General features: G+C 42.9%; 1 protein-coding gene across 1 annotated transcript in view; it reads left to right on the top strand.

Moving 5' to 3' along the window:
* HCN4 (hyperpolarization activated cyclic nucleotide gated potassium channel 4) overlaps positions 1 to 21,730 on the top strand; it is a gene marked incomplete at both ends in the record, with an annotated part of 107,078 nt that overhangs the window by 12,108 nt on the left and 73,240 nt on the right. The window contains one exon of the mRNA XM_082321356.1: positions 17,381 to 17,804. Coding sequence (XP_082177482.1) covers positions 17,381 to 17,804 — 424 coding nt within the window. The remainder of the gene's footprint in view (positions 1 to 17,380; positions 17,805 to 21,730) is intronic.

Here is a 21,730-nt window from a genome sequence, read left to right as displayed (position 1 = left end):
TTTGCAAAACCTCATGTAAAGTTAGATTGTTCGGAGCTTCTCTCGGTGTGTTCCCATTATGACTGGGCTCCTCTGCTGTCTCTGTGCAGCACAGGCACTCCTCTCTCATCTACTCCTGATCCATCACTCCAATGGGGCAAATCCCTCTGGCTTCTTGTTGTCTACATATATTGATCGAAAGTTGGGCCGAAGCCTTCTTAACAAGGGCAGCTCTGCTGGTTGCGTGCTCCTTTTGCAGCACAAACAGGCATTTAGGCTAACAGTGGCAGATGTGGGTATGGCCTAGGGCTCCTGCTTTTGAACAGGGGATCTGGAAGCCTCATCTGCAAGTAAATTCACACAGCAAAATCTGCACTGCAGACAAAAAAAAGATTTGCCTTGACATCATCTGCCCTGCTCTGAGATCCGCAGTCAGTCAGGAGAGCAATGCACAGCTCCCAGCCTCTCTAGCTCAGTAGAATTAAGGCTAAGCTTCATCATGAGCTAATGCAAGCTGTTCCCACCCCAAATAATTGGCTGCTGGATGGCTTTGTGTCTGTCTAACCATTTCTGCATGTGGGTGGATGTGTTATATGTGTGTGAATGAGTCTGCTTTGGAAATTAATACATAACATCGGGGGTGCATCTAATAATACAGTATCTCGTGAGTGACGTGGCTGTGAGAAGCGTAAAACAGAACTAAGCATGTCAAACATCTGTACAGAGATCAATCTCCCTTGTACCACAGGATGGTGATTCCCACGTCTAGACCACCACTACCTCTTTTTTGCTCTTCCTCCCACCCTAAAACGCCTCAGATGTCTTTCCAGTCCTCTGTTTCCCATAGCTGAAATTTAAAAGCAGGAAAAAAAAGCAGTGAAATGTCTCAAAAGCTCAGTCCCCCAGTCAGCACAACCCTCTTTGCAGGGCAGAGCACCCCATGGTGAATAGGAAATGACAGAAGTGTTGGCTTGTCCATAGAGATGAAAGACAACGTCTATCCATGAGCATAGCTGTTGGAGACACTGATGTATAGAAGTCATACATGACTTGGGAGCTGGGAGATGTAACCCCTCTGGGACTTGGCAGCTGTTATAGGGTATTATTTTCACAAGGCTGAGCTGTTCTTAAACACTTCCTCTAGTGTAATCATCACACACACATTTTCTCAGTAATGGCAGGCCATCAGCATTTCTTTCCAGTCTTCTTAGATAAGATGTACAGAGACAAGCTGTGAAAGAGCTGAACAAGATGCCTTGACATTAGTCATTCACATTTCCTCAGCTTGGCCCACGAATAAGCTTTAGGCCTTGCTTTCTGTACACACCCTTGTGGCTGAGTTTTTTTCAGGAAAGAGTACCTCTTTCAGGTAAGTGGAAACTTGTGCCTGCCCCAAACTGGGATACTAAGATCTGTAGTCCAGTTCGGGAAAAAGACATATGGTTGGCTATACCTCCGGTTGTAATGGTTCAAGGTGGAGCATAGCTTTCCTACAGCTGGTCAGAAGAGCAGGTTTCTTCACAAGCTCTTTGAAAAATTGTTTTTTAAAGGAAAAATACATATGGTCCTGGTTAACTCAGAAAGCAGAAGGGAGGATATTCCAAATAAAGTAGTTTTGTAGTAATGTAAACTACCCTGATCATTCAAAATCCATGGCTGTTGACAGAGCAGAATACTAGCCTTTATAGGCAGCCAGATAACACTGCGAGTAATTTTAGTACAGTTTAAATGTTGTGCTTCAGCTTTTTTCGTACCCTGCCCTGAAGCAGTAGTTGTATGGTGTTCTGCTGTGTACTGCGTAACTGCTGCATTTCACCCCAGAGTTAGCCTTGCTACAGTGCTGGGTAAAATTATTTATCCACACATTGGGGTTCTTGTGGATGCAGAAGGATGCATTTCTTTGAAATTATTTTTTTTCAGTAGACGTATGGAGCCAAATTACTCAGTGAGAATCCATTGCGGCTAGACACTGGGAATCAGTTTTACTGCTTGCAGCTAGTTCTGGCCTGTCTCTTTTGTATATGTACCTCTAAGGCACATATGGGCACTGTGTCTAGCACTGTCTGAGACCTGCTAATATTACACTACAGTGAGAGATACCAGATTACATTCACATTGTGATGTTTGTGGAATGGATCTTCAAAGCAGGATTTAGTGAGGCTAGCTCTCTTTTGCTACAGTGGAAGTATTTTAGAGCACTGAATTTTCTGCTGTTCACCCACAAAATAGCTATTTCTGATTCAATGATGTCTTTCATAAAGGAGATCCCTAATTTACGATCTGAATATCTAATGAGCTAAAATGTTTTTGGATATACTTGAGAGCAGAGCTAATCTGCTGTCTGCCTTTCCTGGACTCCAGTGAAAGACCTTCTGCTGTTCCCCACTGAAACCAGGGAGGACGAAGTTTGTTGGCTCAAGTGACTTGCAGAGCTTTCTTCCAGGTACTCTCATCACTAAACCATCTTTATACTTCTCCTTCTCAGCCTTCCTGTGATCTATTGAGTGCCAGCCAGTTGGGCTGAGTCATATCACATATATTTCTGGTGGGATGAATTTGAAAGAACACAGAGGAAAACCCTAGCTTTTCCCTTACTACTAAGCTTACTTAAACAGAAGAACTAGATTAACTAAAAAGAAGAAAAATGTAGAAAGCATGTAATCGAGCATTACTGAAGTGCACAAGTCCCCTGCTAATTTACATAACATGCTAGTACATCCCTGCTTCTCCTGAAATCAAAGGTTAAGTCAGTGTCTGCTACAGTGGCCTTGAAATTGGGTCCTATATGTGTAGAAGTAAAAAACTAACAGTATATTTCATGTTTTAGAGAAGAGGGCCTTTGAGAATGCATCGTGTTGCTTCTTGGAAAAGCTGGAATTCATTAAGACACTGCTGCCATCCTAGGTACCCAAAACAGGGCAGGGAACAAACATGCCTCTAGGCACCACAAGCAAAGGATAAGACATGTCTTTTCTTTTAAGACATAAAATTTAAAAGTCTGGAATAGTCTTTTGTGGCTGTAACTTTCAGTATCCAAAGCACGCATAGGTTCTTTTGGGCTTTCTTCTTCCAGACTCTGGGCCAGAAGTACATCTTTCTAGATTGGGGAGGAGGGCTGTGGCATCTGCAGAGTGCCGTTGCTGATCTTGCAGTTGCATGTGCTTCTCTGGGCTTCAGGCATGAATAGACCCTGCCCTCACTGAAAGAGGAAAAGAAAATAGAAAGAGCTCTGTAATGAGTTCCTGCCTTGAAGTAAGGGGATTTAAAATTTGAAACAGGATCAGGTAGATTTAAAATATACACTTAACCTCATTTGTCAGTGGAATCTGCACCTTAAATAGGCAGCAAAGTGCTCAAATATCACTGCCTTGGAATAGATACCTGTCCCACTGTCCTTTTGGTAATTGTTTACTGTGTCAACAAAGCTACTTGCATGTTTCAGTTATATCTGAATTCTGTAGAAATTATATTGGTCATATGGCCAAAAATCCTTAAAGAGATTGTTATTTCTCATTCACTTTGTAGCATGTCTGAGCCCTGATGCTGAAGTGTAAGTACGGGGGGGGGTGGGGTGGGGGGTGTGTTTTCATTTTTTATTGAGTTTTCACGACTATCATATCTGCACTGTCCCAGCTGTTTGTAGAAATAGCTTTGTAATATTTCTGTGAAATAGCAAGGGTATTTATTCCGATTTTATGTCTGGAAACCTAATATACAGAGAAATGACATTATTTTCTAGAGAGGTGCTCACAGAATCTGAACTTGAGTTGTGTAGACAACACAAGTAGTTCCTCAGTGACAGGACTGTCCTACCTTTTTCTGCAGTGTCCCTCTAGCTTAGGGCGGAAACTGGCAGGCTAGAGCCTCCTTGTTATGTATTGATGGAAAATGGGCTGCATCAATCTGAATATATTTCTGAAACAACTTGTTTCTGGCAGGTTGTTCATTCTAAAAATATATTTATTTCTAATTGCTGAGCGGAATGCTTAATGAATTCTTCCTTCCCAAGAACAATTAATCAAAGAAGTGATTTAGGGCTGGCACTTGCTCCCCCAGGGCTCAATGGCTGTGTTCCATTGACTTAAATAGAGCAGATCAAGCCCAGTCCATACTGGAAAAGATTTATCTAAGCATTTTTTAATGGTGCCCATCACTATTTGTCTGGATGTCTCTGGCAGAAAAATACTGCATATATTGGAGGAGCAGCACTGGACGTTATAGTAGAGTTACAGCAAGCTGCTATGTTTTGCAATCAGTGTTTTCCTGTTTTGTATATTTTTTAGAGAGAGGTATTATGCAAACTCCCATTGATTGTAATGGGGATTTGGAATGGTGAGGGAAGAAGGGGCTGCAGTTACAACGTGCTCCAGAAGGTTTCTTGACTGGAACAAATGGCTGGAGAGGACCGCATGGCTCACTGAGACCCTGCAACATGGACTAGAGCTTCGATAAAGGAGAATCCCCTGAGAATCCCCACCACACAACAAGGAGGTGCCCTTTCTACAAGAGATCAAAAGTCAGGAATTTGCAGCATGTCCATCCATCAACATCCTGCATCTAAGGCAAAAGCCAGATATGTGTTAAGTGAAAATGCCCAGATGCCCTAGCACCTACTTCCTTTACAGGAGTGTTATGTAGCATGCTCCACGCCACACAGGAAGATGAAAAGCTAAAATGGCTCGTACCAATCTGATGTGAGGGGAGAGACCTTACATGCCCCGAATCTGGCCATTGAATTTTTTTCTGTATAATTGGTGATTCAAAGCTTTCTTTTTGGGTGAAGAGTGTGTCTGACTGTATCATTTCTAGGGGAGTATGTATTTTAAATGTCCAGTTCCTGAGTTTTCCATTGTCCTACCTCAGAGCATTCACCAAGTCCTCCTCATTTTTCCCTAAGTCTCCTGCTGTCCTTAAGCTTCTGCTGGGTTTCCTTATTTCAGTCAGTTCAATGCAGAAATGGTTGCGGGGACACCAAATAGTAGTTTCTCAGAAACTGAAAAGGGCTTTGCAGCACAGCAGCTACTTGCATAAGGAACTACCTTTCTGTGGAGGTGAAGTGCTAAGTTGTGAGCTGAGTTGAGTGCCCTTAAGACACTGGAGTGGACGTCAGGATTCCTGGTCTCTCTTCTTTCTGCTGTGGACTTCCATGTGAGTGAGGCACTCAGGAAATAACTGCCTCTCTGTGCCTCAGTCTCCCCAGCTGGCAGATGTTGATGGTGAGACTTGGCCACCTGCCATAAAGTACTTTGAGGTCAAAAGGGAAAAAAATCTCTTGTGAGCTACATACTGTTTCAGTACATGCAGTAATTAATTCAGCATCCAATGTTTGGAGGGGATTGTGGATTCACGTGGATGCCTTAGATAAGCATAGCCTTAGCACAGTATGTTTCTTCTGAGACCTAAAATAATCACAGGCAATTGAACTTTTTTTTTCTTTAACTGCTGCCTTTTTAGAAGGTGATTCATCTCTTGTCTGGGGTCTTGGATACCTGAATAGCCCCAAGATCCCAGCAGCATTAGTCTTTTTGAGGATTCATTGTGCTCCGATCCAGCCTGAATTGCCAATCCAGCCAGCTCATTGCAAACAAGAGTCTGATGTTAGCAGCAGGAGAGTTGGGGAGGAAAAATATTTTCTGCTTTTGAAACTGAAACACACATAGTCACTACCTCGCTATCATTTTAGATGTCTTACTCCCCTCCACCCCCATCTTCTCTTCCCCACAGAAAGAGGCTTATGGCTGGCACTTCGTGCTGAGGCTTGTCTGAAACAGTGATGCCAACATTAACATTTCCCACCAGGGCTGAAAGTTATGATATAAATCAGTGTTCTCCTTTTGATGCTCATGGAGTAATACTGAATGGTAGGAGCCAAAGTTTGGAAACAGTACAAAATATATACTCCATCCATCCCAATCCATGGCTCTTACACATTGCTCCTTTGGCATTTCCTCACCCTCTAACACTTGAAGCCATACTGCTGTTCACAGAGTAGGCAGAAAATTTGAACTAGAGTGTTTATAATCCAGAAGCAATGCCTGTTAAAGAAGGCATTTGACTTGGGTGTGTAAGTTGGGAGTGAACTCTGTCTTCCAGGACTTCTTACCCCTGTGCTACTTATGTAGTGGTTATCCACTAGGTCTGTGGTGAAGCGTCCTTGTCAGGGATGAAAGCTACATGCCCGGAACATGTTCTGTCACTCTGGCTTTCTCTCTCCTCAGTGAGCATGTGGTTTAGCAAGTTTTGAGCCTTTAGAGTAACACATCTTTGAATATGATCATTCCAGCAGATCCTTGGAAAACCCCAAACTACTTTCTCTTACCTCTTTCTGGCAGTTTTTTGGATTCCCATCCTGCCATTAAGCAGGAAGGAGGTTAAACTTTTCCTCCCTGCCCCATCTGGCATATCCAGGGCTCACACAGAGTGGTAGGAATAAGCATGCACAGGTGCTGAAGTCTGGCAGATGCTGTTGCGTGTCTCAGACATAAATCCGGGTAACTCTAAAAGTTGAAGAGATAATCTGAGAGAGCACATGTGCCTTATCCTGCAAGCACAGATGTATCTCACTGAGTAAATTGCTTCATGTAGCTGAATGACAGCTGGATCAGGCTGAGGTTTGATCCATCCTGAGGCACAGGAAGCCCTTCCTCTGTTTTTTGGTCTTTCACCATAAAGTAACTGGACGTAAATGGCCAGCTACTCAGCTAAACAACATACATAGTTGTTTCTAAGGCTGCTTAAGTCCACTGGTGACCTGCTGCAGAAATGGTTGTCCTGGTGGTGCATGGTTCAAGGGTTACAGTGGGTACCCCAAACCTGGGTCTCTAGGAGCCTCTATGAGAGCCTAGGTGTTGCAATAAGAGACCTTCTGTTTTACCCTGCTTTCCATTTGGGGAGCCTGGAGTTGTGATTCCTAATCAACACCAAGCTGTGGCATAGCAATACCTAGGAGGAACATTTTTAGCATCTTGGGTGGCTAGAAGTTTTTTTCTCAGCCTGGCAGATGATGTAGCTATCTGCTGCATGCGTTTGTCACCTCTTTGTGGCCTACCGCAGAACATGAGGGCATAAATTTGTCAGTCAAAAGCAACACAACAGCTAGCAGAAAGCAGAGCAGTGTCCCCTACACTGTCTCTGACTTTCTAAACAGTAATTCTTACCTAGTTATGTGACTTATGCCATCTCTCTGCCCTATTTTAGTGTTTAATTTTAGTAAACTTGGGTTCCTAGTGGTAAGGCTGACATCCTCATCTCATGTAAACTCATATTATGTCAAGAGACATGTCAATACAAAACAGTTAAGAATCCAGCCCGTCATCCTTGTAACTTACCAAGAAGATAAATTGGTGGAAGATACCTGTTGCATCAGTTGGTGTCGTATGTCCTCTGCCACTCTTGCAGTAGCACTTATTCTGAACTAATAGACATACGTACATATATATCTATATAATCTATATAGATGTAAAGTCTGTACCTGCAGCACTGAATCGTGTAAGTGTGAGTTGCTATTAATACTCTGGCAAGTAAGGGTGAAAGATCAGATTCCGAGAAGTAGGCTTTGAAATCTCCACCTCCGTGTCTCCAAGAAATTGGAGTCTGGGCACTCCAAAATAAGACACAGTCCCTTTCCTTCATATACTTGTGTACAGATCAGACCCTTGGCCCAATATTGCTGCTTTTTGAGACAATTCAGAACTCCCTAATGCAGATCTACCCTTCTAACAGACTGCCCAAACATTTGAATTTGAGTCATCTTAGATGTTGGATATGGGCCAGGGCCTGAACTTCATAATGTCACAACTTAGGCATGTCTTTAGGCTTTAGTCCTTCACATTCCACAACATAGTCATGATGACTTGGAAGATGCAGCCCGTATTGATCTATCCGTTCTCTACAACAACAACATATGGCACGTTTCCATGGCAATAGGTCCCCCTAAAGGGGCTTCCTTCCTTTCCTCGGTTTATTGGTCTTTTTCATTATTAAATCATCAGAGATAAATGCATACAGAGAAGGGTCAACGTCTGGATCAATGGACAGCAAACAAAGAGGAACTTTTCCATATTCATACAAGCAAGAGATTTCAGAAGATCAAACAATGCAGAATTACCAGGCCCTTAGCATGTCAGTCTCATGCATAATGTATTCTGGGAGCTCTATGAAATCAATACATATCTAAAACCTTGAAAACCTTTGGGATTCAGCATGGGGGGGCAGAGGAGGGGGGAATCAAGAAATATTTATGAGTGCAGTAGGGCGGGATATGATGAGAGGGTTAAGCTCTCTGGCCTGGGCTTTCTGCTGTGAGCGCACTTTCGGTTAAATGCTACAAATAGAAAATTGTACTTAGTTCTTTGACTCTGGAGTATGTAGTGTTGCACGTTCCTTCTGATGAAGTTTGATGAGACAGCCACGGAGTGGAATACCTCTTATGTAGTAACGTGGCTGTGTAGGAGGTAATCCCAGACCACCAGCAGCTGGTATGCAATCTTCCCTCAACAGGGAGCTCAAATGGCCTAACGTACCACCAGTAGGGAGAGGAGTCCCTCCAGACAGGTTAGAGCTTGGTTTGCCAGTGGTTGCGCTGACCTGGTTTCCTTCTAGAGGAAACGTGTGCTTATAAATCTCTCACTGCATCTGTACCATGTTGTCTTCCCAATCGTGTCTCCAGCCGCTGCTGCAGTGAACTTCCACTGCAGAACAATTTATATCTTTGATCACCTCAGTGGTGTTATGAGGACAACAATGAATTGACTAGGTTCAGTGTGTAAATGTTCTTCTTTGGGGCTTTCAAAAAGAGAGGGAATAAGCTTTCTACAGGTAGTACCCACAAAAATTTCACTGCTTTTGCAGCTTGTTCCAGGGGAATTCTCCATGAGCTAGTAATAGCTGCATCCAGGCAAGTGAGAAAATATTAGTAATGCTGTTTTTAGTTGGAAATGGGATGTGTGGCCTCCATACTCCAAATTTAGACCAGGAACAAACGAAGTCTCTTGTGGCTATCTCTGTTTCTATGTGTGCATTTCCCAAAGAGAGAAATGAAATCTTGTTTATTTTTACCTTTCTGGGAAGACTGAGTTCTAAGTATAGATTTAAGATATGGTTTAATTTGTTAGGACAATATCTGCAGGCAGGAAGGCAGCGGGCATTGAGGAGAGTGGTCAATTGACTACTTCGTGCGGAATCCACCATGACTTTTCTTATTCTTGTGACTTGTTTATGTTTCAGCATTTTTGGAAATGAAGTGCAGGAGGATATTGTTTCTGTGTGACACAGTATGTCTGCAGACCAAGGACTAGGAGTAAGTGTTTCAGTACGTTTGCATTTATCGAATGGCAGATTGCACATAAAACTCTTGAAAATGCTTATGCAGTTTCTCTTAAGCACGCTGCAGGGTTAGGTGGTAGATGTTGACTTTACAGATTAGATGTCCGGAACTCCCATTATCCCAGGACACATGCAAGCCAGGCAGCAGCACTGTAGCCTCTGTGAACTCTTTTGTCCTGACATGCCTCAGCCTGTAATGAAACGACACCCCGCAAGGTTTGCTCAGTCTCCATGAAACTGAGCTTAGCGATACCACTTGCTGTGTAGTTCACATACACCGTATGGCATTTGGAGGAACTTGAGTGAAAGATAGCACTATCTAGTGGTTAGTGTGCTGTTGTCTTAGCCAAGTTACTTAAATTCTATCATCGTCAGCTTCCCTATCTGAGTGAAAGTTAAATACACTTATGAGAAGGGGTGTCAGCAGCTCTTTGCGATAAGGTTCCATATTTTTTTTACATGCTTGAACAATACTTTTCTTAATGTGGTCTTGGTTCATGACTGGTGCACTTCAGCACAAAGATAATAAAAGGGCTTGGGTTTTCTGAGACAGAAAAACAAGAAACACAATGAAGTTGTCCCAACAAAGTCACAGAACATCAGGACTATCTGCCTTGGCTGATTCACAAAGCTTCTTTTAAACTGACTAGATGGAGGCCATAGAAATGCCTCTCTCTTGCTAAATCTAGTTTTTGTGAAGTACAATCACCACTAGTTTTTTGGTGGCTCCTCTAGCAGCTCCCATAGGCAATGCTGAGTGTGCCAGCTACCCAGAAGAGCCCTGGAGGGGAGTCTTCCCTGGAGGTCCCGGCATATGGCATGTTCTCCCTCCTTGCAGAGGCCAGAGCCCACGCAAGGCGAAGGCTTTGCCATTTCTCCTTAGCTAATACTTGATGAAAAAGGTAGCTCCCCTGGTAGTGAGTTCATGTTGCATTTTGCAGTTTTTCACCAGAGACAGTGAGAAGTGCAAGGTCCAAGGCTTTTATAGTCACAGCAATAAAAGCCTGGGCTTGTCTGAGGGAGCTGCCCACTGCAGTGCTGTCTGTGGTCCGCTCTGACTGCACTGGCAGCAGGGGCTGTGCCAACAGCTACCAATGCTCCGTCAGAGCATTGAGCTGTTTCATAGTTCAAACACGTTCCTTGGTAGATTACCTTGGACATAAGGTCTACTTTACTAGTCCTCAATTCTTTTGAATTCTCCTGTAAAAATCTCTGCCACGCAAATCTTCTCTTTAAGAAGCCTGACAGTAGAGTGGGTGTATTGTAGGTACTATCAAAGAACTAATAATTTAAGCTAACTCATATTGATATAATGCATTGTGTTTTGTAAGTTAAAGAAAGGGCATAATTCACAATGTACTATGTTATAATTGGTTAAATGCATCAGTGCCTCAAACGTGTTGTTTGCAAATTGTCAAGTATTGTAGCTGGAATAAAAATATCACTAAGTAATGTGTATATTTATATTTTTACAATGAAAAAGAAAGGAGATTTCCCCTTTGCTGCTAATGATCAAATTACAGTATATAACATGACTGGAAACCTCTTCTGAAACTAGGGAACCATATTTTCTGGATAGTAGTTCTACCTCTGAATAAGTTACTTAAATCTTTAGTATCTCATAGTCTATCTATTTGTAATATAGGATGATAATACCTTCTTAATTATGTCTGTTGGGATTTAATTAATGTATGGACATTACTTTGAAAAAATGCAGGGTGTTGATTATTGTTTAATAATGTAGTGTTAGATTTAAAAACTGATGATAGAGAAGCAATAAAAAGCTAACATACTACCTTGCCTGGACTGCAAATGCCATTTTAAAGTAAAGTATTACATAAGCAATAGCTTTCTTAATTTTCCACTCACCAAAATCCATGTAATTATATTTTAAGGTAATAATATGAGCATATGGGTTAAACTCGAAACACGGTATGGAATTCTGCACTGTTCAGTGGGGATTAGGTGAGCAATTATGTAGACTGGAGATAATCTAAGTCAAAGGCTAAATACAGACCTTGGAAAATATCTTGCCTCAAGTATAACTGACAGTTGAATTCAATGAAAATTTTGTCAAAGACAACACATGAGTTTTAAGAAATCTATCTGCAAAGCGCTCCAAGGCATACACCTCGTTTGCAGCGGACACTGTACTGTGAGATAGCCCTAATCATACACCTGCTTATGTAAGCACTTAAAATTCATCACTAGCTAATAGTCCATTTACTCCTGATAGGAAAGTGCAGAATTGTATCCTATCTTAGTAACTCACTGACACCGCTTACTCTCTGATACCCAGCTGAGGCATCATGATGACTCTGGTATCTAAGTTCAAAAGAAAGATGAATAGTTCAGACTACCAGCTGCACAGGGCTCCCAGACCTGCCTCCTTACTGTCATCATGAGGAGATAGTTGGAACATCTTCCTTAGACCCGTAGGTGCAGGTAATCTGAGTGTAGCCCTTAGCCACTGTATCAGCCCTGGGTGTATCTCCACTGTGTATTTTCCATGTACTTGCACAGCAGCAACTGGCAGCGAAGTTGAATTTGGTGCAGCCCATGTTCTGTCACAGACAGGGACAACCACAGCTGAATGAGAAGCAGCCAGAGCTGCCAAAGCAGGCAGCCAGGGAATTCTAGAGGAGGCTGGGACACAGCAGAGCTCTTTTCCTTGTGCTGTCGTAATGCATGGCTAATTATCAGTGCTCTCGGGCGTTTTATTCAGGATGGCAGAGGATACATATTATTTGCATAGATTGGTCAGAAGGAATTAAAACTGTTTGTGTTATTCTTTAGCTAGGTTCCCCTAATCATTTCGCATTATACAGCACGCAGAATATTTTTGTAGGTCATTTGACTCTTTTTTTGGTGGGTATTAATTTCAAAGAATTTTTCAAGTGCACAGGTATTTGAATAACTCCCTATAAAGAAATGGATTCTTCTAGCAAGTGAATTGTTGGACTCGGTAGCTGGTTAAGTGTCCTTAGTGTGTTTAGGAGCAGTGAATCACCATGTTCCTCCTATTATCTCTGTGAATAATGCAAAGTTTGTAACTCTCCAGTAGAAATACACCTACTCATATCTGGGAGAAGTAATGGCTTCCAAAGACAGGGAAGGATCTCTTCTGGCTTTTTCTCTTTCTCTCTCCTCTGTGTTCAGATACCTATGTGAATGGCTGCTTTCTGGAGTAAACTTTCCTCCCACCATTGCTGCTCCAGTCACACTGACATCCACTAATGCTCTTTACAAAAGATGATTCTATTTCTAGCCCGACTAGCGGTCCTGGGAATTAAAGCGCGACCTCTTTCCTGTCAGGATAGTTGCTGGTAAGCACAGCAGTGTCTAATTCAACATGCAATACAGGAGGGGGGAAGGGAGCTGCCACGCTGGAGAAAAGGGCAGATTTTCATCAGCTCTCTAAAGGAATACTGTAGCAATTCCTCCCCATGCAAAGCAGAGGATGGAGATGTCATTTGTGACTCAGTAGGTGGCACTCTGTTTCTTGAGTCAGCACCGAGCTAGTGCTCCTGCCTGGGCTTGGTAGAGCAATTGGATCTGTCTTTGGTTATGGTTTTAGCAAGATGTGTTCATTAAAGACCTGCTCTTGTAAGGTGAGGAAGGTTGGCCACGGTGTTTGAGCTAAATTCCATTGCTGGTGAGAATATCCTGGCTCTGTGGCATTTTCAGTTAGATGCATTTTTATTTTTCCTTCCTTTCTGTGCACTTTCAGGCAGTGCCTCAGTTCAACCCAGAGCTGATTGCCTTTCAGCAGAAGCTGAAAACATCCAAAAAGCTTTGTTAATTTAGAGATGAGGTTGCTCAAGTCTATTTTCTCTTGACAGTGCAAACACTAGAGAGCAAGAACCGAAGTTAAGGCCACAAATGTGCCCCACTCAGGGGCAGGTTTTGAATGCCATACTGACACGGTGATGCTGACTGGGCTAACCTCTGCAATTCACTGTTTTCTCTTCAGTTCATCACAATCCTTCCTGAGCTCGTGCCCTGTAACTGGTTACACTGCATCATGGAATAGTTTTGAAAAATCAAGGTTTATTTAATTAAAAAATGACATCCGAAAGCAATATTCCTAGCCTGCTGTTACATTATGCACTAGACAGAACAGGAAGATGATCTAACTTTCTGGTCAAAACCCACAAACTAATACCTATGAAGTGTACATACTATCAAATCAACTCAGTGACACCAACTATGCTTAAAGAACATATATTCTTGAAGTGCATTTGCCACACTAATTCTCAGACACATTCTGTTACAACGAAATAATATATTAGTAATTAAAAGATCAGAGGTAGCAGTGCATGTTAAAATGTGATTTTCAGATCTAAGAAGCATGCATGGAGTAGGATGTAGTATAAAAAACAAGTATGGTTGAACAAGATATCTGGTTTATATAGTGCTGGCAGTTCCCTGTGCTGTGAGCTGTTCAGTTGCACTGAGTCAACTCTAATAAAACAATACATTCATGTTTATTAATTTTTTATGTAGGCTTTTGAAAACAGGACGAGAAGTGAGAAGAAGACAGGATATCAGAGGAAGATGTCCATGAGATGCGTCTCTGTTAAACTCTTTTTCAAGCCATATGAATAGCTTCAGATCTGGTTAGACTCAAGAATCAAATTCAGGTCCTAACCCTTATTTAACCTCAGACTTCCGTGGACAAATCCCATTCTTTTAATTTTGCCATGTGGCTTCTCTATCTGCAAGACAGGGATAATAACTCTATCTGCCTCTCATGGGTGTAGCAGAGCCAATTTCATCACTGTCAGGTCTGTGGAATCCCTGGGTGAAAGGAACAAGAGAAATACAGAAAACATGGATTATTAATAGCTGGTGCTTGCCCTTACATACATCACATGCACTGTTAGTCATTCTGGCCAATAATTTACAGGGAGTGAAAAGATGTTCCTCAGCGTAAATACAAAATGACACATGGATGATGTTAGACCTCTGAGGTGTTGCAGTCCCTGAGAGCCTATTCAGTCTAAATGCAATGATGCCACCCTGAGCAGATTGTACTTAATATATGGGTAAAACTAAAATGTGCAGGAGCTGTGGTATCTTAATAGTTACGTTTTAACTTCTAGGCAGTTTACATTGTAAAGGCAGGCGAATTTCCTGTGCTGGAATTGGTGTGCAGACCAAATTGGTGGTGGTTTTCAGCTTTTTCTGCCTCCTTCATAGAGTCCAAAGGTTATCATCTCCTCCCTGACACCTGGGATACCCTTTTATTAGCAGGGGTGCATTGGACACAAAAGTTTACCTTCTGTGTTTTGTAAGTGATGGCTTTAAAGGTCAGAACTGAGGGGAGCCTGTGACAATAATCTTGAGTCACTAATACACCCTTGAGGAGAACTGTGGTTTAAGAAACACATGGCAATGAATTTTAGCACTTCATCTTTGCTTGTCCACATTGCAAACCATGATTCTCTGTGGGCAGTTCAGCGGTAATAGCAGACTGGGACTGAAGAGCGTGTGTGAAGTGATTTTGAAGATCTTAGAACTGGCATAGCAAGAAATGCTGTAAATCAGGATGCAGGACAGCTGACCGTGGTATGACCATGCTTGACTATAAGAGACTGGAGTGGCAGGAAGTGTTACAGTCAGGCTGAAAGCATTTTACTGGGGTTGTGTGTGTGGAAAACATCTTACTTAAGCTGTGAGCCATCCTAGCCACTGTTGTCATTGTCCCCAGTTGCCACTAAGTATTGAAATCACAAGCCAATGTAAAAATAAGAGGCACAGAAATCCAAAAATCTCTAAAGAAAGCCACTTACATTTACATCTCTGCATGTCTGGCCATGTCTGTCTCATGCCATTAATTTGAAACTTGGGACAAATAATTTTCTTTGTGCATATCTCCTTCTGTATCCCCTAAGGCAAATTAAAGATGTCTGGGACGTTATTTATTTTTGGTAATAATATACACACTGCTTCCAGACTTCCTGCTATTGTGCGATTATCTAGATTAATTGACTAGGAAAGCTGCAGCATTATCTCAGGCCCTTAATAAGGAAGACCACAACATGGATTTATACAGTATAAACGCATATTACTGTGTGTCATGGCCTTAGAAGCATATGGTCAAATCTCATTGCTGAGTGTCTACCAGCACCAACTGTACCTTTATACTAAGTGAAGGATTGCATGCTGCCTTGCCTGCAGGGGCATGGCACCTTGAGAGCAAGAAAGAGATAGTTGATGACATTTTCAGAAACCTTGTTAGCGGATAACTTTGCTCATACTGGAGTTAGTTCCCGTCAGCCTCTGCTGAGTGTTTCTGAGAACTGCTGGTGCGCTGCTGGCTTGTGACCCTGTCTGTACGTGTGTAATAGCTGGCATCTTAAATATGCTTTTAGGTGCTTTAAAGTGTTATGTGCTTAGCAGGGAGAAAGAATCTATACAGAGAAGGCTTTTAAGGCATATTCTGGCCTTTTTGTTTTCCTGCTGAGAGTTTAACAAATTGGTGTAGTTGCCTCGCTATAGTGATACTGTTCCACAGCAGCTCAGTCTGGACCAAGGCCCAGGCTTAAGATGAACAACTCTTACCAAAGCTAGATTTTGAGGATCTATTTCTCCTAAAACATTTCAGTGATTTTGACTGTAATCTGTCAGAGAAGCAGCACGTGTGTGTCCTTCTTCAGCAAACCCAATAGTTTCCTTCATTACATCACTGGAAATCCAGAGTCACTCTGTTGACTTCACTGCTATTGAGATGATTTGTTTAAAGGAAGGCTTAATTCTCTCCCTTGTGTTAACTTGCTGTCGCCTTTTTTATGGTCTAGGAAGTTAGGCTTATTTGGTACTCAAGAGATCAATAATAATATAAACACCATGCTAATTTGTGTGACTGACTGGAAGAGCCACTGCAGCTTTCTGAATGTTGCATCTTCAGGTTTAAGCAACCAAACCTGATAATTGGTTTGTTCTGTGTACTTTGCTCATTTGCTGTGACAAGTGCATCTTAATACAAGGTATTTATGATACCTCACGATATTACAGTAGCCGCCCTGTAGTATACAATGTAGAGCTGATGAAAACTTGGCAATGTGAAACCCCAATACATTGGCAGTTCTACATGTGAAACATTGGGGACTGGAGCACCACTATGCTGGGCAGTGAGGCTCCTTTGTGAGACTCCTCAACAAAGTATAAGACCCAGAAAAGTTTTTAGTCCGAACTCTGGGTGAGTTGTGGCAACATTGTGTGATTGTGTATCTTTTGCACTAATACTTGGGGAAAATCTTTTAAAAATCCCAAACAAATAAATTAGGAACTATATTCACACTGTGTGTGCCTTCAAAACCAAAAATGAATGTTGTTGTAAGGCCCACTGGATAATATTGACTTGTCACTAAAGTGAAGATAAGCTTCTTGGAGACTGTGCTTCATGGAACAGTAGTTAAATATTGTCATTTCTTACTTTAGAAATGAAATAAGATTTCCAGGCACATGACTCCAAGCTTTATTGCTTATTTCTGTACAACACAGGAGTCTACAGAGTGTGGGCTAAACTCCTAAAGTCCAGGCTCAGTGTAGACTTGGGTCAGCAAGAAATCTAAACTGAACACTGTAGATCACAGCACGGTCTCCAGTTCCATCCTGATCCCAATGCTATCAGTGCTAGCTACTTCTAAAGAAGGATCAGACAGTAGGAGCAAGCCCTAATGATTTTAATCCCACATGGCTGTATTGGCGTACGAACTCTGAGGCCTTCCAAATACTTGTTCTCTCTCTCTTTACCTAACAGTCGTTGTAGTAACTGCAAGTATGTCAGTCTCTTCTTGGGTGGCTCTGAAGTCCCGGTCGAAGTTTTCAAGTGGGCATGTCCAGCCATGTACTCAAGTCCTTTCTGCACCCTCTAAGCCAGAAGATGAATGCTCCTATGATATTAAGTACTTAATTAGCAGCTTGTGCGCTCTGAGTACATCAGGCAGACTAGCAGAGCATAGGGAATGAATGACAGTAGAGATGTATAAAGCACATTAGTTCTGTTGACCTGGGCTCCCTGATCTCGCACTCTATAGCTGATCTCACATGTCTCTGTCTTGCTGTCCAGGTTTTATTGGGATTTGACCATGCTGCTCCTGATGGTAGGGAACCTGATCATCATCCCTGTGGGCATCACTTTTTTCAAGGATGAAAACACTACCCCATGGATTGTCTTCAATGTGGTTTCGGACACGTTCTTCCTCATCGACCTTGTCCTCAACTTCCGAACAGGCATTGTGGTGGAGGACAACACAGAGATCATCCTAGACCCACAGAGGATCAAGATGAAGTACCTGAAGAGTTGGTTTGTGGTGGATTTTATCTCCTCCATCCCTGTGGACTATATCTTCCTGATTGTTGAAACCCGCATTGATTCTGAGGTGTACAAGACAGCCCGGGCACTGCGCATCGTGCGTTTCACTAAGATCCTCAGCCTCCTGCGGCTTCTGCGGCTCTCCCGGCTCATCCGCTATATTCATCAGTGGGAGGAGGTGAGCAGAGGCTGTGATGCACTTGCATCCTAAATCTTTTCTCCACTTATGCTGGTATTACACAAAAGTGCTTTCTTTGAATGCCCATTCTCCTACTTTATGCCAGTGTGAATGCTAAAGAATTGTGTCTTGAGTCTAATGCTTTGCTTTTAGCGGTTTCCCGAGAGGGCCTTCAGCATATTGTTACTTCATCGCTTGAGACTATACTATTTGCTTCACAATCATAATATATCTAATCTGTGGAAATGGTGCGTGGACTGGGAGGAGAGTAAGTACAGGTGGACCCCCTGCAGGAAGTGTGTAGTTATAGAGCTGCCTGAGTGGACCAGTTAGCCAGACAGCAGGGTCTTGCCCTCTCAGAGACCCAAAAGGTCCAGAAACAGTTCAGAGGGAAGGTCTAAAGACAGCTGATTTGCAGAACCTGTAGCATTTGTTTACCCAAGCATCATCTTCTTTTACATGCTTATCTCTTGAATAAATTGCTTGGTGACGTATTTATGACCTTCTTGCTTTCTAAATTCTCTGACACTATGTTAAGGGGAAGAGGAAAGAAGAGCAATCTGCAAACAAATAGGGTCTCTTTAAAGGCATAAAGGTCTGGTGAAAAGCAAGAGCCCCATTACCCCTGGACCCTGTGCTGTTCCCAGAGGAATTCCAATACGCAGGGTGAGTTGTCAGGTGTAATGTGAGTGAAGACACAACCTTAGAAGTAGCTTGAAAATTAGTCATTTTTTCCTGTCTCTGTGCTCTCTAAAGCAGAGAGAAAGCTCCCTGCAGCTTTCTCCACATGTCAGGAGCATATTTTCAGGACAAGGAAAGCTGGTCAAGGCAATTTCATCTTCCTCCCCATACTTTCTCTTCTGCTTTGGAGCAGATCCTGATGCAGAGCATGATCTAATGCAGAGTGTGCTCCTGGGAATGTGAAGGGAAAGCAGCCATGCAAGTCATGGCTAGATTGCACTGAGCTGTCAGAACACTAATTCATGATAGAGCTGAACTGTTTCCTCCTTCCAGCATCACAGACTTAGAGGGAGAGCACTGGTGCATACTTTACAAATTTCAGGCTTCATCTTTGTGGTGTTACAATTTGTGAATGCTTCACTTCCAGCAGAGCGTAATGCCTTGCTGAAGTTTGGGATGACATTGTGCAAGGTGCTGCACAGATCTATAGGGAGAGACGGCTACAGCCCTGAAGAATTAACTACTAGGTTAATTTGCTTCATAGCATAGGCAGGCAGGAAGTGCATAGAGAGATGCAGATAAATAAAGCAGAACTGTCTTTCCCGGTGTGACTCAGTAAGTCAGAGACTGAGCAGAGCAATGAAATACCCCAGGTCTGTTGTCTTGTCCCTTGGTTGCATTGCTTCCCTGTCCTCTAATCCAAGAACACTCAGGAAAGGCGAGTTGGTGGCTTAGGCTATTGTTAAAGTAGCTCCTTCATACAGATTTACATGTAGGCACAGCAGTGCAGAGCTCTGCGCTTGCTTGTCTCTGCTCCTTGACTTCCTTTCCATAAGGTGGCTGAAGAGGATTTAAGTATATTTGCTGTTGATTGTACTGAATTTGTTTTAAAAAAATAATGAAATGGAAACAAATCAGTGCCCTTTCCCTGTCTTGCTTCTCACAGAGTGTCACTGAGCAGCCATTTCTAGTTTCAGTCTTGAAATACAAATCAGTGGGGCATTTTGCCCTTTTGCTGCTGTCATGGGTACTGGGGGACAGCACAGCCAAGCACTCTCTGGATCCCCCCTGAAGAACAGACTCCCTGGAGTGATGCAGTGCTGCAAGTGGAAGGGACAGATGGTGTTGGATTGCAGTTTGAGACTGCAATGCAGACACTGTTATGCATTGCAGAGCCCAGCAGAGCAAACATGATAGTCTTTTTTTTCAAACAGGGCTCGACCCAAGCAGCAGTTCCCCAGAGAAAGTAAGATAGTAGGAGGTTTTCCACCTTCTCGAATGGGGAAGGGAAGCAGAGAGAAGGGCCAATCCCTTATCATTGGTGCAGTGCATGCTACAAAGCAACAAGGTGACAGGAAAGAGAAGTTCTTCATCTTTGCATGGGAGTAAATGGTTGTGCTCCCTGGAACCACACTGACAGTTCTTTCTTCCTCTTACTCTGAAGTGCCTACAGATGATCCATCTCTGGAAGTTCACGTTCATCTTTCCTCACTGCACAGATCAGCAGTGGTGATCTGGAAGTGTTAATTCCTGTAGGACAGAGCAGTGTTGGACTAGATTTTCTCTGGGTGTATGCAAGGAGCAGGTTGCTGTGCAGAGTTAAAGAAGAAGGAGAACTGTTGGGAGAGGGGGTTGCTGAAGACTTCTGTTCTCCTTTGTTCCCCCACACTATGCCACTCTGCATCTCATCTGCTAGGTAGTTTCCTTCTCTCATAGGCTCTTTACATATGATCAGATAAGCTAGAAAAAGAGTTATGAGTAGGGCACGCTGGTCCACTGGAGAAGAGTGTGTGTGCTAACTATAGGAATCTGTGTAGAGCAGTCTGAGGCAGAGTTAATAGAGGTGGATGGACTAGTCAGAGAGGGCATGTGCCGCGTTGTGTCTGGGTAGACCATCCCGGCTCACCTGTACTGAGCTGATGCAGTGACGTTTGATGGAGCAATCACTGCTGCCATGGGAAACGTAGCTCCTTGCTTATAACTAGTGCTGAGACTCTGGGTCCTGTATGAGGAGGAGAGGGGGATCCAGTGTACACAGAGCTGTTAATCTACTTACTCTGCCTCCTAGATGAACATTATGTCTGTGCATTACTGTAACTCTGAGTACAGGGATAAGTGGTCACTTCCTGAGTTCACAGTGAGCCTCTCTGTTTCTTCCCCTGCAATTGTCCATGCTCTGCATGAATTTATCACTCACCCTGCAGTGAGGAGAGAGCAGCCTTCTCTAAGGCTGCAATGCTGTAAAACAGCCAGCTACTCATCAGTTCCAGATCAATGCTAGTCATGAGTCTGTGGGCTCGAGAGCCAGTGGTTTGAAGTGCCTGCACTATTCTGGCTCAGCAGTGGACTACTCTGACATCCTCCCCGAGATCTGAAACAAGTGCTTTGAGGACTACAGCTGGGCAAACACCCTAAAGAAAAAATAAAAGAAAAAAAAGAAGAAAAACAATCATCTAATGCACGCATGTTCACTGGAGTACGAAAATAAGCTTAATTCCAAATGTAGCAGTTTCATTTGCATGAGTGGTCCAACAAATGAATTTACCAGTAGGACACAATATAAATAGAGTCATTTTGAAGTGTCTGCCATATCTACCCTGCAGTAGGAAGCTTGATTGCAATGTAGGAAGGCATACTTGCACTGGCTCAAGTCTAGCTTGCCTGAATATCGTATTATCAACTTCCGTGTCTGGTAGTTACCAAGTCCACGAGCAGAGATCCAGGAGGGCTGGCATGGTCTGTGTCTGGAGCTGTACTGCCAGGATTAGAACAGACGTGGGTACTCCAGTCATGCCTTGGTCATACCCAGGGGAGCGCTTGTCATCTCGGCCTTTGTACCACTCCAACAACTCTTCAGGGTATCTGGGTTGATTTGTGGTTCTTGACCACATGAAAATGGAGGCACGCTGTTGCTCAGAGTCCAGAGTTGGGCCTTTGCACTGTCGTCTCTGAGAAACTGTTCAGAGAAAGCAGACTCTGAACATTAACATCCTACAAAGCTCATCCGAAGGTCACCCAGCAGAAAGAATAAAAGCAGAATAATACCATGTAACCCATATACCCGATGGAAATGAACCAATGCAATTCAGATTGTGAGTGTTAAACGAAAAAAACTCTTTAGGTTTTCATAGGCAAAAATGATTGAATATTTTGTTTTTCTAAGAACAATTTGATGAACTTTCCCTATTTTATGCACAGCATCTACCCCCGTGTTTGGTGCCAGGATGCAGTAACCTATATTTAAG

Source organism: Platalea leucorodia (assembly GCF_965183815.1).
Source record: "Platalea leucorodia genome assembly, chromosome: 9".
In the NCBI taxonomy this organism is placed as follows: Eukaryota; Metazoa; Chordata; class Aves; order Pelecaniformes; family Threskiornithidae; genus Platalea; species Platalea leucorodia.
This window is presented reverse-complemented; position numbering and strand designations above follow the sequence as displayed.